The 25,807-nt window shown below is 37.0% G+C and overlaps 1 protein-coding gene across 1 annotated transcript; it reads left to right on the top strand.

Moving 5' to 3' along the window:
• Window positions 1-784: 784 nt before the first annotated feature.
• On the top strand, window positions 785-25,807 carry LOC140971641 (uncharacterized). The gene is made up of 23 exons (XM_073434002.1): window positions 785-1,115; window positions 1,212-1,299; window positions 5,052-5,763; window positions 16,633-16,785; window positions 17,416-17,619; window positions 18,713-18,817; window positions 18,928-18,993; window positions 19,085-19,249; window positions 20,093-20,167; window positions 20,254-20,408; window positions 21,272-21,407; window positions 21,494-21,563; window positions 21,656-21,783; window positions 21,893-21,949; window positions 23,033-23,218; window positions 23,308-23,400; window positions 23,537-23,622; window positions 23,700-23,766; window positions 23,857-23,923; window positions 24,000-24,136; window positions 24,648-24,739; window positions 24,856-24,922; window positions 25,199-25,807. The coding sequence occupies exons 1-23, from the start codon at window positions 785-787 to the stop codon at window positions 25,361-25,363; spliced, it is 3,405 nt and encodes a 1,134-aa protein (XP_073290103.1). The 3' UTR covers window positions 25,364-25,807.

Here is a 25,807-nt window from a genome sequence, read left to right as displayed (position 1 = left end):
TATGGCTACTGAAACCAGTGTGCAAAGGGAAACTGGTCATGTTGTCCCTCCTCAAGTTGTCCCTCATGGTACCCCACGTGCTGCTGCGGTCACTGTTCCAGCCAGTCACGGTGAAAAACCTGAGAAGTTCACTGGTGTGGACTTCAAAAGGTGGCAGCAGAAGATGCTGTTTTACTTGACGATGCTGAACCTGGCAAGATTCCTTACTGAGGAGGCTCCTAAACTCAACAAGGGTGAGGGAGATGTTGAATCTTTTAGTGCGGTTGAGGAATGGAATCATTCTGATTTCTTATGCCGAAACTATGTACTAAACGGATTGGCCGATTCGCTCTACAACGTGTTTTGCGAAAAGAAAACGGCTAAAGAACTGTGGGAATCTCTTGACAGAAAGTACAAAACCGAGGATGCCGGGGCCAAGAAATTTCTTGTTGGTCGCTTTTTGGACTTTAAAATGGTGGATTCAAAGCCGGTTATCAGCCAAGTTCAAGAACTCCAAGTGATTCTTCACGAGATTCACGGTGAGGGGATGACTTTGAGCGAATCATTCCAAGTGGCTGCTATTGTTGAGAAGCTACCACCAGCTTGGAAGGATTTCAAAAATTACTTGAAGCACAAGCGAAAGGAGATGAATGTTGAAGAACTCATTGTTCGACTTCGTATCGAGGAAGACAATAAGAGCTCGGAAAGACGATTGTTTTCTCCTGTTGTTGCTAAGGCAAATGTTGTCGAGCATGGTTAAAGCTCGAAAAAGAGAACATTTTCCTCTTCCAACAAAAGGTTGAACATGGGACCCAAGGGAGGCATTTCGAAGAAAAAGTTCTTCGGAAAATGCTACAATTGTGATGGTATGGGTCACAAGGCATCTGAGTGTAAGAAGCCGAAGAGAAACCGAGAGACGAATGTGGTAGAGAACATTGCTCATGAGGTTTCGAACATGAATCTCTGTGCTGTAATATCAGAGGTTAATCTGTTGGGTTCTAATCCAAGGGAGTGGTGGATCGACACTGGTGCCACTCGCCATGTTTGCTCCGACAAGGAGATGTTTGCTACTCTTGAGGAATCTATGAATGAGGAAAAGCTATTCATGGGAAATTCTGCCACTTCGGAGATCAAGGGTGAAGGGAAAGTTATCCTAAAGATGACATCTGGAAAATAACTGACTTTGAACAATGTGCTGTTTGTGCCTGACATCCGCAAGAACTTGGTGTCAGGGTCGCTTCTTAACAAGCATGGTTTCCGCATTGTATTCGAGTCAGATAAGGTGGTTTTGTCGAAAAGTGGAATGTTTGTTGGCAAATGGTATGTTTGTAATAGTTTATTCAAACTCAATGTGATGACTATTAAGCCTGTGATGAATAAAGTTAATGCATTTGCTTACTTGCTTGAGTCTTCTTGTTTATGGCATGGTAGACTTGGACACGTTAATTATGATACAATTCGTAGACTAATTAACATGAAAAGCATTCCTGCATTCCAAATTGATAAACAACACAAATGTGAAACCTGTGTTGAGGCAAAACTAAAGAGATCATCTTTTCGAACTATTGAAAGAAATAGTGAACCACTTGATATAATTCACAGTGATGTATGTGATTTAAAAGGTGTACAAACTCGTGGTGGAAATAAATATTTCATTACTTTTGTTGACGATAGCACAAAATTTTGTTATGTGTATCTCCTCAAAAGTAAGGATGAAGCTATTGACAAATTTGTCCAATATAAGAGTGAAGTTGAAAATCAACTTAGCAATAAAATTAAGGTGCTAAGAAGTGATCGTGGAGGTGAATATGAATCACCATTTGCTGAGTTTTGTGCTCAACATGGTATCAAACACGAAAGAACTGCACCTTATTCTCCTCAGCAAAATGGCATTGCAGAGAGAAAGAATCGCACCCTGAAAGAAATGATGAATGCGTTGTTATTAAGTTCTGGTTTACCACAGAACATGTGGGGAGAAGCTGTTTTAACAGCAAATTACCTTTTAAATAAGGTGCCCCGAAAGAAGCAAGATAAAAGTCCATATGAGTTATGGAAAGGTAGAAGTCCTTCCTACCAATACTTGCGAGTGTGGGGGTGTCTTGCCAAGGTAGCAGTACCCACACCAAAGAAAGTAAAGATAGGACCAAAAACTGTGGATTGCATTTTCATTGGATATGCTCAAAACAGTAGTGCGTATCGTTTTCTTGTACAAGAATCTCAAATACCTGATATTCACAAGAATACGATAATGGAATCAAGAAATGCTTCGTTCTTTGAACACATGTTTCCATACAAATCTAAGGAAGAACCAAGTTCATCCAAAAGATTGTATGAGACAATTGATAAAGAACAAGAGCTTGATCAAGATATTGAACCTAGACGTAGTAAGAGAGCTAGGACAGAGAAATCCTTTGGTCCGGATTTCATCACTTTCATGATGGAAAGTGAACCTCAAAGCTTCAAGGAAGCAATATGTTCATCTGAGGGACCTCTATGGAAAGAGGCTATCAATTCCGAAATGGAATCCATTTTACAAAACCATACGTGGGAATTAGTAAATCTTCCTCCGGGAAGCAAACCGCTAGGCTGTAAATGGGTTTTCAAAAGGAAAATGAAATCAGATGGAACCATAGATAAGCATAAAGCTAGATTGGTAATTAAAGGTTACCATCAACGTGAAGGGCTTGATTACTTTGACACATATTCTCCTGTATCGAGAATAACCTCTATTCGTGTGATACTTGCGATTGCCGCCTTACGGAAGCTTGAAGTACACCAAATGGACGTAAAGACAGCTTTTCTAAAGGGAGACTTAGAAGAGGAAATTTACATGGAACAACCTGAGGGATTTTCTGCGATTGGGTAAGAAAATAAGGTATGTAAATTGGTGAAGTCTCTGTATGGCTTAAAATAAGCACCAAAGCAATGGCACGAAAAATTTGATAAAGCCATGATAGAAAGTGGATTTAAATTCAGTGAATGTGACAAATGTGTATACATAAAGAACACTGAAGTTGGATATGTCATTTTATGTCTTTACATGGATGACATACTTATCATTGTTAGTAATGATAAGATGATTACATCCACAAAGAGGTTATTGAACTCAAGATTTGACATGAAAGATTTGGGCTTAGCCGACGTAATCCTTGGAATTAAAATTTATAGAACATCAGAAGGGCTAGTCCTAAGTCAGTCACATTATGTTGACAAAATACTTGAGAAATTCAATAATGATGACTCCGCATTGGCTAGAACCCCGATAGACACAAGTCAGCATCTATCAAAGAATCGAGGTTAGACTATGTCTCAATTAGAATACTCTCGAGTCATTGGAAGTCTGATGTACTTGATGAGTTGTACAAGACCAGACATAGCTTATGCAGTAAGCAAATTGAGTAGATTCACGAGTAATCCAGGAGTTGAATACTAGAAAGCAATTATCAGATTGCTAAGATACTTAAGGTACACTCGCGATCATGGGCTGCACTATATCAGATATCCTGCTGTTATTGAAGGATACAGTGATGCAAATAGGATATCTGATATGAAAGACTCAAAATCTACAAGTGGATTTGTATTCACTTTAGGAGGTGCAGCAACTACGTGAAAATCTTCTAAACAAACTGTAATAGCCAGATCCACGATGGAATCTGAGTTTATAGCTCTTGACAAGTGTGGTGAAGAGGCTGAATGGCTGCGTCATTTTTTAGAAGATGTTCCAGGATGGGAAAAACCTGTGCCGGCTATATGCATACATTGTGATAGCCAATCTGCGATTGGAAGGGCACAAAATAATATGTATAATGGTAAGTCTAGGCATATACGTCGTAGACATAATACCATTAGACAACTACTCTCAACTGGAGTTATATCTGTTGACTATGTAAAGTCAAAGGATAATATAGCGGATCCGCTAACAAAAGGGTTAAACAGAGAGTTAGTTGCGAAAATGTCAAGGGGAATGGGGCTCAAGCCTATAGAATAAATTGGTGTGAAGGAAAACCCAACCTACGCTGACTGGAGATCCCAAGAACTAGGTTCAATGGGAAAACCTAATCGCACTGATTTGGTAGATCACTGTGGGGGTTATCCCTAGTCCGTTCCTATTATAAAACAGTGAATGTTGAGGATAAGCTTACGGCTTTTAATGATTCTGATAAGAAGCAATACAGAATCACCTATGTGAGAGAGAAGTGGGGCCGCTTCGAAGGAATTGCAGGGCTCAATTCTAGACCCTCTTGCAGAACCAGGCGTGTGTTCATGGCCAAAACGAACACAATCATGAGAACTGAATAGTATCAGGGAGAATCTTGTGTGAAGTATATCTTAATTTACATAAACGGCAGAACAGTTCAAGGACATCATATCTACTGGTCAGCTAGTAAAGCAAATATATTTCATGAGGGAAGGTTCAAAGGGTAACACCTACCTATCCTATGCAGGATTCAACTATAGAACTTTGTCACCAAGATTTGTATCAATTTTCATTCATGTGGGGGATTGTTGGAAATTTTAATAAAAATTTAAAGGTTGAATAAAAAATTGTGTCTCATGAATGTGTGAGTGTCTTTTGGCTCTCCACATTCTGGAGTTAATTGAAGAGTTTGACTCTTCATATTCTTGAGTTAATGGGAAGATTAATTGAGTTAATTAATCTTCCATGACTCTTGGTGTGCATTTTGGGGCTTATAAATAGTGGGTTCATTTCCTCATTTCAAGTACATGAAATTTTCTCTCTTTCAAGCTCTCTCTTGCTTTACATATTGTTATCTTTCCATTTGGCCTCTCGTAAAATCTCGGTGATAAAGTAAAGGTACGGTTTCAGTTCGCCGTAGTAGTGTCTCGTGCTAAGTCACTGCTGGTTGTTCCGTTGTATCCTGGGAAACAGACGTCCGCTGAAACCTCGAAGCACATACCGGAGAGGGCGAATCTGTTTTAAGGAAACTGTACACGCTACAGACCTCGGTTTGGTTTTGTTTTCTTTTACATAATAGTCATACTGTAAACATCACACTTCCTTCGGTTATTACTTTATCTCTACAAGTTTGTTTTTACGCTACTGGTTTTAGCAATTTTTCTAACACCGTGTCAGAGCTAGCATCCTCGCTTCTCCCGGATAATCAGTGGCCTGAGATTTTGCCTTTCATGTTTCAATGTGTAACCAGTGAATCCGCCAAACTTCAAGAATCTGCTTTTTTGATGTTCTCTCAATTGGCTCAGTTTATTGGAGAAACATTGCTTCCGTATATTACTGATTTGCATAGCGTTTTCTCGAATGTATTGAACAACTCTCCAAATGCTGATGTAAAAATCGCTGCTTTGAGTGCCGTGATTAATTTTATTCAGTGCTTGTCCAGTTCGAATGACCGAGATAGGTTCCAGGATCTGTTGCCCTCTATGATGAGGACGTTGACAGAGGCACTGAATTCTGGGCAGGAGGCCACAGCCCAAGAGGCTTTGGAGTTGTTGATAGAATTGGCTGGAACAGAGCCGAGGTTTCTGCGCAAGCAGATTGTTGATGTAGTGGGTTCCATGCTACAGATTGCGGAAGCGGAGAGTTTGGAAGAAGGCACAAGACATTTAGCAATTGAATTTGTTATTACTCTGGCGGAGGCGCGAGAAAGAGCTCCTGGGATGATGCGCAAGTTACCGCAGTACATTAGTAGGCTTTTTTCCATTTTAATGAAGATGCTTTTGGATATTAAAGATGATCTTGCATGGCATAGCGCAGAAACTAAGGATGAAGATGCAGGGGAGACCGGTAATTATTGTTGGATCTCGGTTTTCTACACGCCCAAACGTAGCGGAAGTTTTAAAATTTTTATTTTATTTTGACAATCAAAATATATTTTATAGGGCGTTCGTATGGTTTTTAATAAAACATTCATAGGATGTTTAGAAAATTATACCTTTGGTGAATTAATCACACGACTCCAACTATTCCAGATTTAGCGGACATAGCTCTTGATGAAATCCCTACAAACTTTCTTCAGGGACTCCTTTCTTCTAATCAGGTCCACGACTAGATGGTTTGATCCTCTTCTAATTTGCACTAAAAAAAGTAGAAGATATTTTACGTAGTAGATTGAAATTTGAGAGGCGGCTCAAACTTCTTTCTCAAGAGAGGTGGCCGAATTTTTTTTTCTTTTGGAAGAGTGATTCTCGAAAATATGGTGGTAGGAGGCTAGGGTTTTGACTTCTCAAACCACTTTTATAATCAACCCATGATCTAATTATCATAGTATAATAATTGGGCCCTTTAATTAACATTAATGGGCATGATTAATTAATTGGATTAGTCCAACTAATTAAATCAATTAATCAAGATCCATTAATAACTTTAATTATTTAATATGTTAGACTTGTACTCTTACAAGCCCATTAAACATATTAACCACCATATTTAATTTATTAATTAATAAGCTCAACATTTGAGTTTAATAAATTAAATCATTTATAAATTCAACATTTGAATTTATTATTCAAATTATAAATTCAACTCCTTGAATTTATATCACCTCCAAAATTTAATATTTAATAAACCCAACATTTGAGTTCAATAAATTTAAATTCTCAAATTTTATAAATTCAACTCCTTGAATTTATTCTCTCAAAAATTAATTATCATAAATTCAACTCTTTGAATTTACTATATAATATAAATTCAACTTCTTGAATTTATTCTCTCAATGAGAACAAACGATCCAGTACTTGTGTGACCCTCAATGGTTCAGGGATACAGCTAGCCGTGGGTTCACAACTCTTTGTGATTCAGGACATAATTCCTTATTCGGGCTTACCCTAGTTAGCCCCATTCTTTTCATCAACATCTTGATCAAGAATGTTAGAACTCATTTCTGATTGCACCCATCGGATCATGGTAAGAGCGTCTAGTAGCATCGCCCCATGATCCCCTAGGTATCACTGATAGTGCCCGCAAGAACCAGTCGATTATGATTAATGTACAGTACGGTCCCTTCATCTCATATATCCCGATCGAATCTGCAACCATTGGTTCATCGAGGGTTGCATATTAATTCGATAACTATGTGATAACTATAAATAGTGGCATCGCATGTACCGTTCGAGAACTCTTTCTCTAACGTACATCTCATATTCTGGCCAGAGATTCCACGCACTATAATTTCATCAGATCACATAGGATATCCACACCCGCAGGTGAGCGGTGAATCTCCGACTACAATGCACTGGCTCCTACATGTTTCGCAACTGTACCCAACCTCGCCACCTGATGACTCTCCTGGAGCCAGTAAACGAGTCAAAGCACAGCCCTAGCATATAGAGCCTCAATGTTGTACCGGGTTGTAAGGACTAATGGTGTACAATCATAACCACGGACTTATCCTCTCGATGAATGATAACCACGTGGAAAATCCGAGGGAGGGTTGTTCAGTATAATCATCATATGACTACTCATCTGCATGTTTGGACATCTTTATGCCCTTACCAAGAAACGCAGTACACAACATCACAGATTCTAGTCTCGAGCTCAAGCGACCTTTATACATGTTTCAGGCGGCTGAATCGACTAGGAACGAATTTAGATCATACAGTGTTTACAAACGAGTTTCAACATCGAATTACGATTCATTTGTATTAAAGTATAATCAAGGTCTTTATCTATGTTTGATAACATGAGTATACAGATAAATAAATAACAAACCATGAAATAATGAATTATATTAAAATAAAGATTGTTAATTACAACTGAATCAATAAAATCCCTAGCCAACAGTTGGCTTGCAGGGCATCTACTCTAACAATCTCCCACTTGCCCTAGAGCCAACTACCCACAAACTTTAATCCCATTGCTTCGCGATGCTTCTCAAACAATGGTCCTGGCAAGGGCTTTGTAAGTGGATCAGCAACGTTATCTGTAGAGGGGACTCTTTCGACTGATATATCTCCTCTTCCCACAATCTCCCGGATGATGTGGAACTTCCTCAGTACATGTTTGGATCGCTGATGAGACCTTGGTTCCTTTGCTTGCGCAACGGCACCAGTGTTGTCGCAGTACACCGGGACTGGATCAACTCCATTAGGAATAACGCCCAACTCTTGGACAAAATTCCTCATCCAAACTGCCTCTTTGGCTGCAGCAGACGCAGCAATGTACTCAGCTTCAGTGGTGGAATCCGCAAAGGTGTCTTGTTCGGAACTCTTCCAAGAGACAGCCGCACCATTAAGCATGAATACAAAACCAGAGGTCGATTTCGAATCATCTACATCACATTGGAAGCTAGAATCAGTGTAGCCTTCCAATTTTAATTCTCCACCCCCATAGACCATGAACAAGTTCTTAGTCCTTCTCAAGTACTTAAGAATATCTTTCACGGCCTTCCAATGCATTTGACCAGGGTTCGCCTGATATCTGCTTGTAACACTCAAAGCATAAGCAACATCAGGACGTGTTGATATCATACCATACATGATACTACCAATGGTGACGCATATGGAATATGTGTCATCATCTCTATCTCTTCGTCAGTTTTAGGACACATGTGTATTCCTCAGGTTGAGACATATAAATTTCTTCTTTGATGTCTCCATTGAAGAATGCAATCTTTACATCCATTTGCTATATTTCATAGTCATACCATGCTGCTATGGCCAGTAGTATTATAATGGACTTAAACATAGCAACTGGTGAAAAAGTTTCCTCATAGTCAATTCTTTGCATTTGAGTATAACCTTTTGCAACCAGTCTTGCTTTGAAGGTCACTACCTTCCCATCCACCCCAAGCTTTCTTTTGTAGATCCATTTGCATCCTATGGGAACGATTCCCTCAGGTGGATCCACTAATGTCCAGACTTGGTTTGAATACATTGAGTCCATTTCTGACTGCATGGCTTCAAGCCATTTGGATGAATCAGTATCACATATTGCTTCCTTAAAGTTCATTGGATCACATCCAACACAAGGCTCATTATGGCCTTGTTCATGAAGAAGTGTATATCTTGCAGGTGGTCTAATAACCTTATCAGACCTTCTAAGAGCTTGTACTTCAACTACTGGTTGTTGGGAATTGGGTTCAACTACTATAGTTGAGGGAGTATCTTGAATTTCCTCAAGTTCTATCATCTTACCTTTTCTATCTAATAGAAACTCCCTTTCCAAAAAGGTGGCATTTCTTGAAACAAACACTTTTGCTTCATTGGGATGATAGAAATAATATCCAACATAATTCTTTGGATATCCTACAAAGTAGCACAACGTGGATCTGCTATCCAATTTGTCTCCCACTGTCTGCTTCACATAAGCAGGACATCCCCATATTCTCATGTAAGAACACTTGGGAGTTTTTCCCATCCATATCTCATATGGTGTTTTATCAACTACTTTGGTATGGAAATTATTCAACAACATTGCCGCCGTTTCAAGCGCAAAGCCCCAAAACGATGTAGGCAGTTCAGTGAATCCCATCATGGATCGAACCATGCCCATCAGGGTTCGATTTTGACGTTCAGAAACACCATTCAATTGTGGTGTTGTTGGTGGAGTCCATTGTGAGAGAATCCCATTCTCTTTTAGATAACCCAAAAATTCAGCACTCAAGTATTCTCCACCTCGATCAGATCGAAGTGCTTTAATACTTCTTTGTAGCTGATTTTCTACTTCAGATCTGAATTCTTTGAACTCTTCAAATGCTTCAGATTTGTGTTTCATCAAATAAACGTACTCATTCCTCGAATGGTCATCAGTAAAGGTAATGAAGTAGTAATGCCCAAATTTTGTGCTAACACTTAGCGGGCCACAAACGTCCGTGTGGATCAAATTCAGTAGACCATGTGTACGTTCCACGTTTCCACTGAATGGAGTTTTAGTCATTTTTCCTTTTAGACAGGACTCACAAGTTGGTAGAGAATTTATGTCTGAAAGGTCAAACATGCCTTCTCCCACTAGCTTGTGCATCCTTCTTTGGGAAATATGACCTAGTCTAGCGTGCCATATTTGTGCGAGATTTGGATCTTCTATTTTTCTTTTGTTTGTTGTTGTTTTCGTACGCGCTTGGATATTGTTCAACGGAATATCTTTTAATTTTAAGTTATAGAGATCGTTTGTTAATTCTCCAGTTCCAATCAAACATTCATTCTTGTATAAATTGCAAACACCTTTAGCAAAAACACAAGAATAACCATCCCTATCAAGCATAGAAATAGAAATAATGTTTTTAACCAATTCAGGAACAAATAAAACATCTCTCAAAAACAACTTAAAATTATTGTCCAAAATTAAAGTAACGTCTCCAATGGCAGTGGCAGCAACTCTTGCTCCATTTCCCAGTCTTAGAAAGGTCTCACCATCTCTAAGCCTCTTGCTTCTTCCCATCACCTGCAAATCATTGCATAGATGAGAACCACATCCGGTATCCAATACCCAAGAAGAGGAATTAATAGAAACATTAACTTCAATATAAAACATACCATGGCCAGAACGCTTCTGGGCAAGATACTCCGCGCAATTACGCCTCCAATGTCCAGGCTTGTTGCAGTGGAAACAGATTTGTTTTGACTTGTCAGGCTTTGTGGGCCCCGGATTTGGTTTCTTGTATGGCTTCTTGTTGGGCTTGTTCATCTTTGGAGGGGCAGAACGTTTCTTGCCTTTATTTGGGGCTCCTTTTTTCGTATCATACGAAGAACCCACCAGAAGAACAGGCTTTTCCTTTTTAATCGTGGCCTCATAATTAGTGAGCATATTGACCAACTCTTCAAGGGTGGCCTCAAGCTTATTCATATTAAAATTAACCACAAATCCATCGAACGAGGCAGGTAAAGACAATAGAATATCAGTCGAGAGCTCACCAGGCATAACCAAGTCGAGTCCCACCAACTTCTCGATGAGCCCAATCATCCTAACACCATGCTCAGGGACCGAAGCCCCCTCTCGCAAGCGTGTAGTCATAAGTTCTTTAACAGTAGCATGCCTCTCTGAACGAGTTTGTACATCATACAATTCTTTCAGATGAAGGTGAATGTCAGCAGCATTCACCGCCTCCTCGAACCTTCTCTGAAGTTCATTCGACATAGAAGCCAACATGTAGCTCTTAGCCTGAAGATCATGGTCCCACCATTTCTCAAGCTTAGGTAACTCAGTCCTACTGATATCAGGAGATGCCTCCTTTGGTGGCTTTTTATCAAGCACATACGCAATCCTCTCGGAGTTCAGAACAATCTTTAAATTTCGGAACCAGTCGTGATAGTTAGGGCCAGTCAATTTGTTTTAATCGAGAATGATTGAAAGCGGGTTACGAGTAGACATCGTAAATATACTGAAAATGAAACCAGATAATAGTTACTGATAATTTTAAAATAATTCTAAGATATAAAATATGGATTTTCATTTTATAAATTTCCCTCCCACTATTTTGACATTTCCACCACCCTCTGATGAAAAAGGGAAATCATATTTCCTTAGTAGGCACGTAGAGTCTAATTAGCCAATTATAATCCCGAATAGTATCAGCCAATTATAATTTCTAAAAGGTAGAATCCACCCAATTGCATCCCTATGCAACCTCTGCGTGTTTTGCCTCACGTTTAATAAGGACCCAATAATATGACGCCGTTTATTTTCACGTGTCAAACCAACCTATCAATATTGAATTATAGTGAACGGTCGCCATGAGTTCTCCCAATAATATGAGCCGAAGTCATGGGAGTTCCACTCAATTCACATCATATGTCCAGTGGAAGTCACAGCTTTTCGGCGTACAGGTTTCCCCAATAATATGAGCCAGACACTGTCCGCGGGTAGCGATCAACATGCAACCACGGTTGATGGAAGGCAAGGAAAAATTAAAATCTTTTAATTTTTACTTTTTCGGTTTGATATAAATTTTGAATCTTATTCAAAATGAGGGATTTTAATTTTAAAATTGTCTCATCATTTTAATTTTAAAAATCGCGTGCCACGAGTTTGTATGTTTGCCGGATTCATGCAACTATATTATTTAATAATATACATACATGCATACTACTATATATCACATATATCATAATATGACATTCAACAATAAATAAGGATGATCGATTGCCAACACTATTAGATCCATGTGAGCCATACATGGATCAAGGTCCAAACCTAGGTGAATGCAGTGATGCAAATGCAAGTTATTATAAAAGCTTTCAATATTTTACATGTCTTCATCTTGATCATCGGGCCCACCATCTTCCAGTCTTGATCTCCCACTATTTCTAATTATTACATTTGAATAGCCATGGCACTTAAAGGATACATCTCATGGGGTGGAAACGGGCCATAAACCAGGCCCACTTTAATAATATCAAATATTAACAAAATGAATAAAAACAGTAAAATATCCTAACATACACCTAACACATTGGTCAAGGCTCTGGATCATCATTCACNAATGCTGCACGCGGCGCCGCACGCGCATGTGAGCGCCTGCGCGCACAGGGGTGCCGCCGCTGCCCGAAACGTTCAGGCAGCGGGCGGGCAGCGAGGGCGGCTGCCCGGGATGGTCTCGGGAAGCGTGCTGGATGATGGGCTTGAACTATTTGGGCTTAGGGTGCAATTTTCTGATTTTTCAAATTTTTGGGCAAAATTGATATTTTTGAAAATTGATTCAATTTTTATTTTGAAAATTAATTTTTAAAATTAATAATTTTCTTGTAAAATAAATAATTAGAATATGATTTTAATTATTTAAGATAAACATGAGTTTTTACAAGAAATCAATTATTATTGATTTAATTGGAAATTAAATAAAGGTGTTTATTTAATTTATTAAATTCTTTAATAATTGTGATGGTTAGTGATAAAANCACGCCGCGCGCTGGACCCGGAACAGTTCCGGGCAGATACGAAATTTTTTTTTTTTGTTTTCTAAAAAAAATTATTTTAATTGTGCTACAATTTTCTGAAAAATTTTCTTGTGTGGTTAGAAATAAATTATTCAATATCAAAATCATACGATTTAGAAAAAAAACTTTGGCTCTGATACCACTGTTGGATCTCGGTTTTCTACACGCCCAAACGCAGCAGAAGTTTTAAAATTTTTATTTTATTTTGACAATCAAAATATATTTGATAGGGCGTTCGTATGGTTTTTAATAAAACATTCATAGGATGTTTAGAAAGTTATACCTTTGCTGAATTAATCACACGACTCCAACTATTCCGGATTTAGCGGAGATAGCTCTTGATGAAATCCCTACGAACTTTCTTCATGGACTCTTTTCTTCTAATCAGGTCCACGACTAGATGGTTTGATCCTCTTCTAATTTGCAATAGAAAAAGTAGAAGAGATTTTACGTAGGAGATTGAAATTTGAGAGGCGGCTCAAACTTCTTTCTGAAGAGAGGTGGCCGAATTTTTTTTTCTTTTGGAAGAGTGATTCTCGAAAATATGGTGGTAGGAGGCTAGGGTTTTGACTTCTCAAACCACTTTTATAATCAACCCATGATCTAATTATCATAGTATAATAATTGGACCTTTTAATTAACATTAATGGGTTTGATTAATTAATTGGATTAGTCCAACTAATTAAATCAATTAATCAAGGTCTATTAATGTGGGGACCCGGACGATAATCATGTTCTTAATCGTCATTGGGCTTAATTAATCAATTATAATAAACAGGGTCTACATTTTTTTTTCAATATAATATCAAATGCGGAACGTAATGAAATCACTCTACTATACATATCAGTATAAAAGTCAAGTACAAGTTTTGTACTATATACAATCCTTTACAAACTAAGGTTCAACTACTAAATATCAAGTGTTCAACCCTATCTCAGATCAAGTCCGTAGTCTCCACTCTAATCACGATCTCTCTCTTCATCTCCTCGACCCTGAACCTGTCCCACCTGTTGTCATGCACACATACAAACACGACAACAGCCGGATAACTCCGGTGAGAACAAATCCCAGTATAAATCAACGAAACATGCAATCATATAATTAATATAAAGCATGAAGCAGATATCAGATATATATCAAAATCTGAAACATAATTAATATCAAACTATCAATCATACTCGTGACTCCACGGCTCAGACTAGACTCAATCCTAGTCTAGGGATCCCGGTTTCCAGAAGTTGGTATTCCTATATCGACCAACAGTAATAGAAGAAACTCCGATTCTATCCACGTCGATATAACCAAACATCCAGTGTCTTGACCTATCCGTCACAGACTGTGGCACTATCGCCAATACACTATCTTGTGACATCGTGCAATGTGCCCGTGGCGATCCCGCCACTATCAGGTACTTCTGTCACAAGATCACTCGTCTAAACACATGCTCTCCATACATCAATAGAACAAGCATATCAAATCAAATCAATGCAAATAATAACAAATAGTATGTGATTTAGGGAAACACAAGTATATCCTACTTGTGTCGATCTCCCAATACCACATTGACTTATACCTTTCTTTTATCGCAGTTCTGATGACGTTCCTGTCTGGAATTCAAAGTCTGTCAACCCTCAGTCTGGTAATGCCAATATCAAATAATACCATATTAATATACTGCTCAGATCAATATCGAATCTGATAAATCTGGATTTAATTCAAAATTAGCGGCATAACGGAACAATCCCGATATCCCCGTCAATACCATCTCAACCGATATTAATTACAATCCATAACCCATATCCAAAACAATATGTAATCTAACCATAATCCAAATCTGTCCAATACCAATCAATATAATCTGAAAAATCATAACAATTCTATAATCAATCTGTTTCTCGATCTGACTTCGATTTGACGATGTCTAATATGTCAAGAACATCCTATATGAATCATATCCGATTCTGGCAATATCAAAATTTCAAGACATATCAAAACGATGTAAAACTTACGTCCAATTGTAGCCTGCGTTGATAGGAACACAGTACTGAAGTTGGATTGAAAATCGGACGGACGGATATTCCGTAAACTTCAAATTTCTAAAAGAAAAGGCGTAAGGATTTTCACGATATTCTCTGAAACTCTTCTCGTTTCTTTCTCAAGAATGACGAATGAAGTTTGTAAGACTATATATATCATGCATGGTGAGGGGCAAGTGGCTCCATTTTCGCTCAACACGTCTCGCGCATATGCGCGACCCGCCTCGGCGCATATGCGCGAGACATTATGTCTCGGCGCGTGCCTTCCCGTCAGCTCGCGCATATGCGCGTCCTTCCTCCGCGCATGTGCGCGATATTATCTGGAATTCACATTTGGCTACCGAACACCCCGCGCATATGCGCGCCAACTCTTGGCGCATATGCGCCACATTCTCTGGACTCGGTATATGGCAATGCACCTCTTCGCGCAGATGCGCGCCCTTAAGCCGCGCATGTGCGCGCAAAGTTCTGTCCGCGCAAAAAGCTTCTCGCACAGCTCGCGCATGTGCGCGCTATCTCGCCGCGCATATGCGCGAGACCTTCGGGTCTCACACCCCACTCAACTTATGTCATTCCAATTCCTTCCTCGATGTGGTCCGTCTATAATCCGATCAATTTATAATTGAATCAATATCATATTACCGTGATAAAATCTCAGGCATTACAATTAATAACTTTAATTATTTAATATGTTAGACTTGTACTCTTACAAGCCCATTAAACATATTAACCACCATATTTAATTTATTAATTAATAAGCTCAACATTTGAGTTTAATAAATTAAATCATTTATAAATTCAACATTTGAATTTATTATTCAAATTATAAATTCAACTCCTTGAATTTATTCTCTCAAAAATTAATTATCATAAATTCAACTCTTTGAATTTACTATATAATATAAATTCAACTTCTTGAATTTAATCTCTCAACGAGAACAAACGATCCAGTACTTGTGTGACCCTCAATGGTTCAGTGATACAGCTAGCCGTGGGTTCACAACTCTTTGTGATTCAGGACATAATTCCTTATTCGGGCTTACCCTAGTTAGCCCCATTCTATTCATCAACATCTTGATCAAGAATGTTAGAACTCATTTCTGATTGCACCCATCGGATCATGGTAAGAGCGTCTAGTAGCATCGCCCCATGAATCCCCTAGGTATCACTGATAGTGCCCGCAAGAACCAGTCGATTATGATTAATGTACAGTACGGTCCCTTCATCTCATATATCCCGATCGAATCTGCAACCATTGGTTCATCGAGGGTTGCATATTAATTCGATAACTATGTGATAACTATAAATAGTGGCATCGCATGTACCGTTCGAGAACTCTTTCTCTAACGTACATCGCATATTCNGAGGGAGGGTTGTTCGGTATAATCATCATATGACTACCCATCTGCATGTTTGGACATCTCTATGCCCTTACCAAGAAACGCAGTACACAACATCACAGATGCTAGTCTCGAGCTCAAGCGACCTTTATCCATGTTTCAGGCGGCTGAATCGACTAGGAACGAATTTAGATCATACAGTGTTTACAAACGAGTTTCAACATCGAATTACGATTCATTTGTATTAAAGTATAATCAAGGTCTTTATCTATGTTTGATAACATGGGTATACAGATAAATAAATAACAAACCATGAAATAATGAATTATATTAAAATAAAGATTGTTAATTACAACTGAGTCAATAAAATCTCTAGCCAACAGTTGGCTTGCAGGGCATCTACTCTAACAATTATAAGGTTGGGCAGGAGTGTTTGGATAGGCTTGCAATCGCACTTGGTGGGAACGCTATTGTTCCTGTGGCATCCGAGCAATTTCAGGCATATCTGGCCATGTCGGAGTGGCAAAAGCATCATGCAGGCCTCATTGCCCTTGCACAAATTGCAGAGGGTTGTTCAAAGGTAGTAGTTATTGTAATCATCATCTTCTTTCTATTGCTATAATTTCACACTTTCTAAATCTCAAGAGTTCACAAAAGAGTGAAGTGGTATAAAATCTATAATTTGACGTATTGCCTTGTTGGTTTGAGGAATTCATTTGCTGTTTGTGTTATATGATTTTTTATCTTAATATGATGAGGGGTCAAATGCATTGCTAGTTTTCCAAAAATGAAATTTTGGGGCAAAATGTTTTGGATGTCTCTTTAATTCCATTCTAATATCCATTTGAAATCAAATTGTTGCCTGTGATCGCCAAGTATAACTGTGTGCCTCTCCCATTTAAACATTATACAGTATAAATTGCTACTTTTACTGTACATATTCTCATTGAGTAGCTAGTACTATTATGGTGCATGCAATTCATGTTTGATATCATTTTTGTAAACATTTTGATGTGCTAGATGTTGCATAATTTTAAGTGGTCTTGTTAGACATACTTGAATGTTTTTATCAATGTCTGCCTTAGCAAGTCCCTCAAGTTTGTTGTTCTATTATCATTGCTGGTAAAAGGATTTTCTCTGCATATATTTAGAAATTGTTATGGTCCCTGTGTCGGTTGACTTAACTCCAATTGTTCTTTTTGATTGTTAGGTGATGATTAAAAATTTGGAGCAAATTGTGAACATGGTTTTGAATTCCCTTCAACATCCTCATCCTCGTGTGAGGTGGGCAGCTATCAACGCAATTGGCCAGCTATCAACTGACTTGGGCCCGGATTTGCAAGTTCAGTACCATCAGCGTGTGTTGCCAGCACTAGCTACAGCTATGGATGATTTTCAAAATCCTAGAGTACAGGTTTGCAAATTCTTAGATTTTTCAACAGTATTTCTAAGTGTAAATAAATTTGTCTTCCTCACATTTTTAAGTGCAGTTGGATGACTTATAACCTGGAACCTTTGCTAAAATGGATTTTAGCTTATTTTCATCTAGTTTTTTTGTGCTTTTAATGATTGTGAGTATTTGTTTACGGAGTGGAAAACTATGTTTTCTTATCTAGATGTTGAATTCTCTTCATAGTACAAAATTTACGAATTGGATTTAATATTTATCTACTGTCAGCGAGGAATTTTGGCTTGGTCATTGTTGGTGCCGAAATATTAATTAACTTATGTTTCATTTGATTATGCTTTTTTCCCTCAACTAATGCAGATCAATATCTCCAAATATGAGTTATTGAAGATATTAAATATGTTTATCATGTATTACAAAATATGCTGATTTGTTACAATTTTTTTAAAATTGATCCCTGAATTTCTGTTCTAATCATTGTCATTAAGAGTGCAATGCTCACCAAGGAATCAAGGTATCTTGGAGCCCGAGGTGCAAGCACGAGTAGAGAGGCATTGAATAAAAAACATGATATATACCAAATAATCTATATTCCAGTTCAAATATAACCGATAATTCAAAAATCTCATTAATTAAAATTTTCATGAATTTAATCTTTGATAGAGAGTCTACACATTTTTAAGCTATGAGGTTAGCAATGAATATATGCACCTAAAATCAAATTTTCATCTAATAAAACCAAAATAATTCGCGAAAATTTCTCAAAAAAATGTAAAAAAGTGGTAAAATAATAAATTAATGTATTTCAACCAAAATAACATTAAGAGACTTAGATCTAGAGATGTACTAAAAATTATGTGTAATAAATTAAAGAAAAGAGAAAATCACCCTAAAATGCTAAAGTACATGTAAGATAAAACTTGTCGGAGCTACCCCTCGTCGCTAGAGGTTGGAATTTGGCTGAAGGGTGGTAATCTAGGGAAGACCATTTAATTTTGTTGCTATGTTGTTAAAGGTTTTTCCACTATGGTTGTCTACTTGTTTTTATGTTCTTGATGTTTGTCCTCTTATTCTTATCATTTTATGTGGTGTTTTGCAGGCACACGCCGCTTCAGCAGTGCTTAACTTCAGCGAGAATTGCACCCCGGAAATTTTAACGCCATACTTAGATGGGATAGTGCACAAGCTGCTGTTACTTCTACAGGTGCTATTGCATATGAGAATAAAATAAATAATTCGAGACATACATGATAATATTTGCATTTATGATAGAAATATGCTTTTTAAGATAATTTATGTCTTTTATTGTTGCAGAATTCCAAACAAATGGTACAGGAGGGTTCTTTAACTGCATTAGCTTCTGTCGCTGATTCATCTCAGGTATATAAATGCTGTAAAGTTATTCTGGGTGAAGTTGGTAGTATATTTTTCTTTTTTTGTAAACTAAGTTTGTGGGTTGGTGGCATGACAGGAACACATCCAGAAATATTATGATGCAGTTATGCCTTACTTGAAGGCTATCTTAGTGAATGCGATGGAGAAATCTAATCGCATGCTTCGTGCTAAGGCCATGGAATGCATAAGCTTGGTTGGGATGGCAGTTGAAAAGGAAAAATTTAAGGAAGACGCCAAGCAGGTAACTGTGCCCCATTTCTTTCTTTGTGTTACGTAGGGGTTACCTTATATATTGTTTATCTATATTAGGGGTGTCAATTCGGGTAGGTTGGATCGGGTTGAATAATAGTACTATTCAAAAATTGCCCAACCCGAACCCGAGCTAACCCGAAATCTCTCAACCCGAGTCCAAACCCGAATCAACCCGATAAACCCGATCATCCTGATTAACCCGATTTTGATTTTTTTAAAAAAAATTTTTTAAAGAAAATTAAATAAAATTAAAAAAATTAATAATAATATTTTAATTTAAACACATAATAACAAAATCTCCCTCATATATATGATTTAAATTTGAAAGTCTAATTGTAGAAAAATAAAGTATATTTACTAAATCAAATAAACAATTGTTTAAAAAATAAAAAATATTCAACATAAATATTAAATTATGAAAATTTATGATATAAATATACAATTAATATTTTTTTAAACATACAGTATATAAAAATGTAGACAATATTTATTAATTATATTTTTTTAAAAAAAATAAAATTTTCAACGAACCCAACTCAACATGATCATTTTTTCTGGTTTATATCGAGTCTAACCTGATCTAACCCCAACCCGAAAACCCCAAACTCAAACTTGATTTTTTTCCGGGTTGAACCGTGTCGGGTTGGTGGGTCGTGTCTGATTGTGACACTCCTAATCTATATGCATGGCATATTTAATGTATGTGTTGGCCCATCTCACATTTCTCCTAGTGATATTTTTGTGCTGAGACAAAATTCTTGGTTAACAACAGCCGCTGTAAGTTTACAGTACTCACCAACTAGGTGATTTATGTATCTTTTTTTTTCTCTAGGTCATGGACGTTCTTGTGTCACTACAAGGATCACAAATGGAGACTGATGATCCCACAACTAGTTACATGCTACAAGTACGCTTTGTCCCAAAAAATGAAAGTCTTAATGTTTGTATGTTTGCATTTTAAGCTCTTAACCAAATATTTTTCTTCTATTTTAGGCATGGGCCAGACTTTGCAAGTGCTTGGGACAGGATTTCCTTCCTTATATGAGTGTTGTCATGCCTCCTTTGCTGCAGTCTGCTCAGCTGAAGCCTGATGTGACCATCACATCAGCTGATTCTGACAAAGAAATTGATGACTCTGATGATGAAAGGTTCCTTCATTTTTAATTTTCCATGTTTTATATCTCTGTTTTTTTTTCACTTTCGTTAAATTGAATTAAATTAAACAGTTTTAAACATTTTTAAGTAAATGAATCTATATTCTTTATAGTTCCGATGTGAAAGCCTATAAATATGCATGATTTGTTTTGCATCCTTTGCTACATTGTTTTGCATCTTCTTAATCTTGATACTAAAATGTTTATTTGCATTCTTGTGTATTGTATTTAAAATTTCAAAGAAATTGTTAAACTTTATTGTAGTTAATCTGGTTAAAAATGATTTGTGCATTATATTGTGTCAATTCAGTTTCCATTCCAGAGTTTGGTGGTTTACTCCATTATTTTCAGAACATTGTTTGATAGACATCAACAACATTCTTTTCGGAAGACTTACTCAATTCACCAAGTTTTTTGCTGTGTCATATATTTATCTTGAAGAGACAAAATACAAGAAATTTGCTTTCATATAAAATGTTGAACAAATATGCCTTCTAGTAATTATATTAATTTGAGCATGTTTCAGTAAAGTTGTAAAACATTTATTAAACAGCGAATTAATAATTGGAAGGAGGAAGAAAGTATATGGTTTTCTTTCTTTTTTTAATTGTTGTGGGTTTGTATATTGCTAAAACTTTTTGAGTAGGAGCTCAAGATAGATTGTGGATACAGTAGGGTTAATTCAACCCTTATTATCAATTTGTTTCCTATTATCTTTTTTTACACTTTCTTTTTTCATGCCTGTGTTGTGCCACTCTTCCGCCTGGATTATATAGTTGGACGTAATCCTATCAATAACGAAAGAATGCCTCTTGTTATTTTCACACATTTGTATATAATATCTTTTCATATTGCAGCATGGAAACCATCACTTTAGGTGATAAAAGAATTGGAATTAAGACTAGCGTCCTAGAAGAAAAGGCTACTGCTTGCAATATGCTATGCTGCTATGCTGATGAGCTGAAGGAAGGTTTCTACCCGTGGATTGATCAGGTTAGTGAAGATGCATTGGTCTTTACCTTATTTCTCTAATGGTTACCCCAACTTAAAGCTGTCATGGCACATGTCCGTTGGTGTAGGTTGTCACAACATTGGTTCCCCTCTTGAAATTCTACTTTCACGAAGAAGTCAGAAAGTCTGCTGTTTCAGGTGATACGTTGTTTGCTTTAGAGGACTTTCTTCTTGTTTAGATTGTCAAACCTTCTAATACATGCTCTTAAATGTTCAATGTTTCTTTCTAGCAATGCCGGAGCTATTGCGGTCTGCAAAGCTGGCTGTCGAGAAAGGGATTGCTCAGGGTCGCAATGAGTTGTATGTGAAACAGTTGTCCGACTATATAATTCCTGCTTTAGTGGAAGCTTTACATAAGGTTACTGTTAAAGTCTAGTAGTTAATTCCATCTTTGAACATGCTACCTGTGTTAAAATTGTGAGAGGGGAGTTATGATTTATGAATCTTATGATTTCTCATGTGTGCAGGAGCCTGATACAGAGATCTGTTCAAATATGTTGGACGCATTGAATGAATGTCTTCAGGTGTGTAATGTGTGTTATAAAACAAAATCTTACATTAAAATTGTTTGTTATGTACTTCTTTTGCTGTTGAACTATGTATGTGGTACGTATTGACAGGTTCATATTGATAAATTTTAGTATGCTTTCTCTTTTAAATTTGCATAAAATGTTTAATCAATTGTTTCACTTTTGCGATTTTTCCCATTTTCATACCAAAGACTCCTATTTTTAAAATAGATAATCTTCATTTTTGAAGAGAAATTGTTACTTTTGTAAACCATCTACCTTGATGAGGCACCACAAAGTGTGTATGCCACATGTTGAGGGGTCTTTGACTTGATATTTTTAGTGATTTCTATGACTCAGCATGGTAGCTTATGAACAACAAAACTGGTATTTATAATTATATTTTCTTAAATCTTGGAACTTTAGCGTTAATCAAATTATGATATGAGTTACCTCTATGCAATTAGATTCTGATGTATCTATTTTGTTAATAATGGCCATTCAGTTAGATTGTAAGATTTTACCACAGCACATGTTCAAATTTTCAATTGGAATAGATGTTGATCGGCTTTGATGTTGTTTACTCAGGCTCCTAACTTGATTCAGCTAAAACTTTTGAGGAAAATTTGTGGCATTTTTGGTTAAAGTCTTTTGAAATGTTGTTTGGATATGTTGATAGTCAGTGTGGCATGTAATGAAGTGATTATTTGTAATGATTGAATGAAATATATTATGATATAAAAGAATCGTTTGCTTAAAAATTTTTTAGGGGAGAAATCTTATAATTTATATTGTGCAGTTGATTGACAATGTGACTTAATAATTTGATTGCAATGGTTGCAAATGTAAACAAAAATTTTTGGAGTTGGGTATTTGTAAAAATTTAGTTGTGACAAAGTTTTTCTTTGATGGATTTTGGGTGATGAACAAAACTTTATATATATGAAAAAGTGGTCTCATAAATTTATTCATTGTGGGTATTTTGAATACAAGAATCTCGGTTTTTCTCCATAATTTTTTATGTTACAGTATTCTATGTTTTTTTAAGAAATAACTTTACCTGCTACTTAAATTTTGTTATAATTCACGTACTCTTAGATTTCTGGACCACTTCTAGATGAGAGTCAGGTTAAAAGTATTGTGGAAGAGATAAAAAATGTGATAACTGCTAGCTCAAGTAGAAAAAGAGAGAGAGCTGAGAGAGCAAAAGCTGAAGATTTTGATGCTGAGGAGGGAGAACTGCTTAACGAGGAAAATGAGCAAGAAGAAGAAGTGTTTGAGCAGGTTTGTTTGTAACACTTGTATAGTTATATTTGCGATTTGCATATATTCAGTTAATAACTGAAAATACATGTTATTTTCTGAGTGTGCAGGTTGGTGAAATTCTTGGAACATTGATCAAAACATTCAAAGCGTCATTCTTGCCTTTCTTTGACGAATTATTGTCATATTTGATGCCTATGTGGGTAAGTTGACCTCTTTCTGTTCCTTTATAATCCACTTGTTTTTTCTTTTCATGTTAAAATGGATAAGGTATTTGGCTTGAGAATTCAATCACTATCCATTATAATCACCACACGATTATGGTGGTTTTCCTTTCAGGGCAAGGATAAGACAGCTGAAGAGAGAAGGATTGCCATTTGCATCTTTGATGATGTGGCTGAGCAATGCCGTGAAACTGCTCTAAAGTATGTTTGTGTACCATGATAAATTCTTAAATTTGGTACAAATATAAATTTTTAATATAGGTTTTTCCCCTAATCAGGTATTATGATACACATCTGCCTTTCCTCCTGGAAGCTTGCAACGATGAAAACCCAGATGTCCGGCAGGTTTGCTGAAACTTGAACTTAAACATATGGTTATCTTGATGTAAACTGTTCAATCTAAGCATAACTGAAGTGCATCATTGCTATTCTCAGGCTGCTGTCTATGGGCTCGGGGTATGTGCAGAATTTGGTGGTTCTGTATTTAAACCACTTGTAGGAGGTAAGATATACTTGGCGTGGGGTTGTAGAATATTATTATATGTTATGTACTGAATTGATCCATTTATCCTGTTCAGAGGCTCTTTCCAGGCTCAATGTAGTTATCAGACATCCCAATGCTTCACAACCAGAATTTGTAATGGCATATGATAATGCTGTTTCAGCTTTGGGAAAGATATGCCAATTTCATCGAGATGGGATTGATTCAAATCAGGTATCTGTCACTTGTTTGATCGAAATGATACATTACCATATATACGAAAAGGTTTGGATAGGCGATGTTTGGTTTAGATTATGGTCATGCCCTAATATTTGCGTATTTCTGAACTAACTATTATCCAAGAGGCATATGTAATTAGTACGACCATTAGGTATAATCTCTCCAGTATAATGTTCACCTAAGATCTGTTTATTTTGCGCATTGTGCTTTTGGACTTGTGTTTCTGAGTTTAGAAATCAATTTACTCTTTGCACGTGCGTAATATTTTTCTCGTGTAGGGTGTGCTTTTATGTATATGCTTGGTAAAGAACATTTGATTTTTATATTTATTCGATTTTAATAAAACCTAATTTTGATGTGAGGTCTAATTTTACAGAAAATGGAAGGCATAACATTTTTGTGGGGTTGTGATTCCTAAATATCCACCTTTGACCTATTTCTTACTGGTTTTGTCTCGTCTCCTTCCTCATTTCATCAAGTTCTTAACGTAAGGAGTTCACAACAGGTGATTCCAGCCTGGTTGGGTTGTCTGCCAATAAAGGGTGATCTTATTGAAGCAAAAGTTGTTCATGACCAGCTTTGCTCTATGGTTGAGAGGTGTGGATGCCACATTTTTTCTTGCCTACAGTTTTCATTTTTATTGCAACAATTTTTCTGAAATGTTTCTGTTTGTCCTCTTAGCTTTCTGTGTTGGCCATGTTTTCCTCTTTCAGGTCTGATCGGGAACTTTTGGGCCAGAATAATCAGTATCTTCCTAAAATTGTATCTGTATTTGCAGAGGTTAGTTTCTAAACCATTTGAAGTATCCCGAATCATTATTAATATAGAACCCTGTATAAGAATTGGTGTACGATTTTTTGTTCACATTGAAATGATTATATAGTCATACCAGAAGATTCTCTGTAGCTTTATTTGTGTATTTTGTGCATGATATTTTGACCTTCGGATAGGTGCGGAAAAAGTTTTATATTTACTGCCCAGATTTCTCAAAATGATTTGAAAATTCCCTTGCAACGGCGGCCACTTTTTTGTCAAGTTGAGATTTTTTTGTTACAGGTTCTTTGTGCAGGCAAGGATCTTGCCACAGAGCAAACAGCTAGTCGAATGATCAATCTGTTGAGGCAGCTACAACAGACACTACCTCCTTCTACCCTTGCCTCTACATGGTCGTCCTTGCAGCCTCAGCAGCAGCTTGCATTACAGTCAATTCTGTCAACATAGATTGTGATGTCACATTGTGCCAACCATATATTTATTCCTGGACTTTTTCTGCTGAGAGAGAGATGTTCAAAGCCTTCATCTATTTGGTCGACTGTTAGTGCCGTTTCCTGGTAAATGTGGACTGCCTGTAGAGAGTGCATTTACAAGCAATTTCTGTATTGTTTCCAAAAATTAAAAGGAAATGGGTGGACTGGTCTGGGGATGGCCTCAGGGGCCGGGGCTTCTTGTAATATTTGTGAGGTTGGTCGATCGTTATATTCAAGGGTTGTGGAAAAGGCAATTCATGTTGCAGTTTTGGTCTCATCATATTTTACAACTCAAGTAGTCGGATATGGTATACACATGGCTACATATTTTGTTAAGTTTGATCATTTGTTAATATGATTGCAAATTCGGTTTAAGAGACATATTTATAAAATAGAGTTACTTTCGTATTGGAATCTC

The sequence above is a fragment of the Primulina huaijiensis genome, chromosome 1, assembly GCF_012295235.1.
Source record: "Primulina huaijiensis isolate GDHJ02 chromosome 1, ASM1229523v2, whole genome shotgun sequence".
Taxonomy (NCBI): domain Eukaryota; kingdom Viridiplantae; phylum Streptophyta; class Magnoliopsida; order Lamiales; family Gesneriaceae; genus Primulina; species Primulina huaijiensis.
This window is presented reverse-complemented; position numbering and strand designations above follow the sequence as displayed.

Bases quoted from the DNA above. Each gene is read 5' to 3' on its own strand.
- LOC140971641 (XM_073434002.1), top strand. From the start codon at position 785: ATGGGACCCAAGGGAGGCATTTCGAAGAAAAAGTTCTTCGGAAAATGC. The intron at 1,300-5,051 runs GTATGTTTGTAA...TACTGGTTTTAG, and splicing joins GGAATGTTTGTTGGCAAATG to CAATTTTTCTAACACCGTGT. The intron at 21,564-21,655 runs GTGATACGTTGT...GTTTCTTTCTAG, and splicing joins CAGAAAGTCTGCTGTTTCAG to CAATGCCGGAGCTATTGCGG.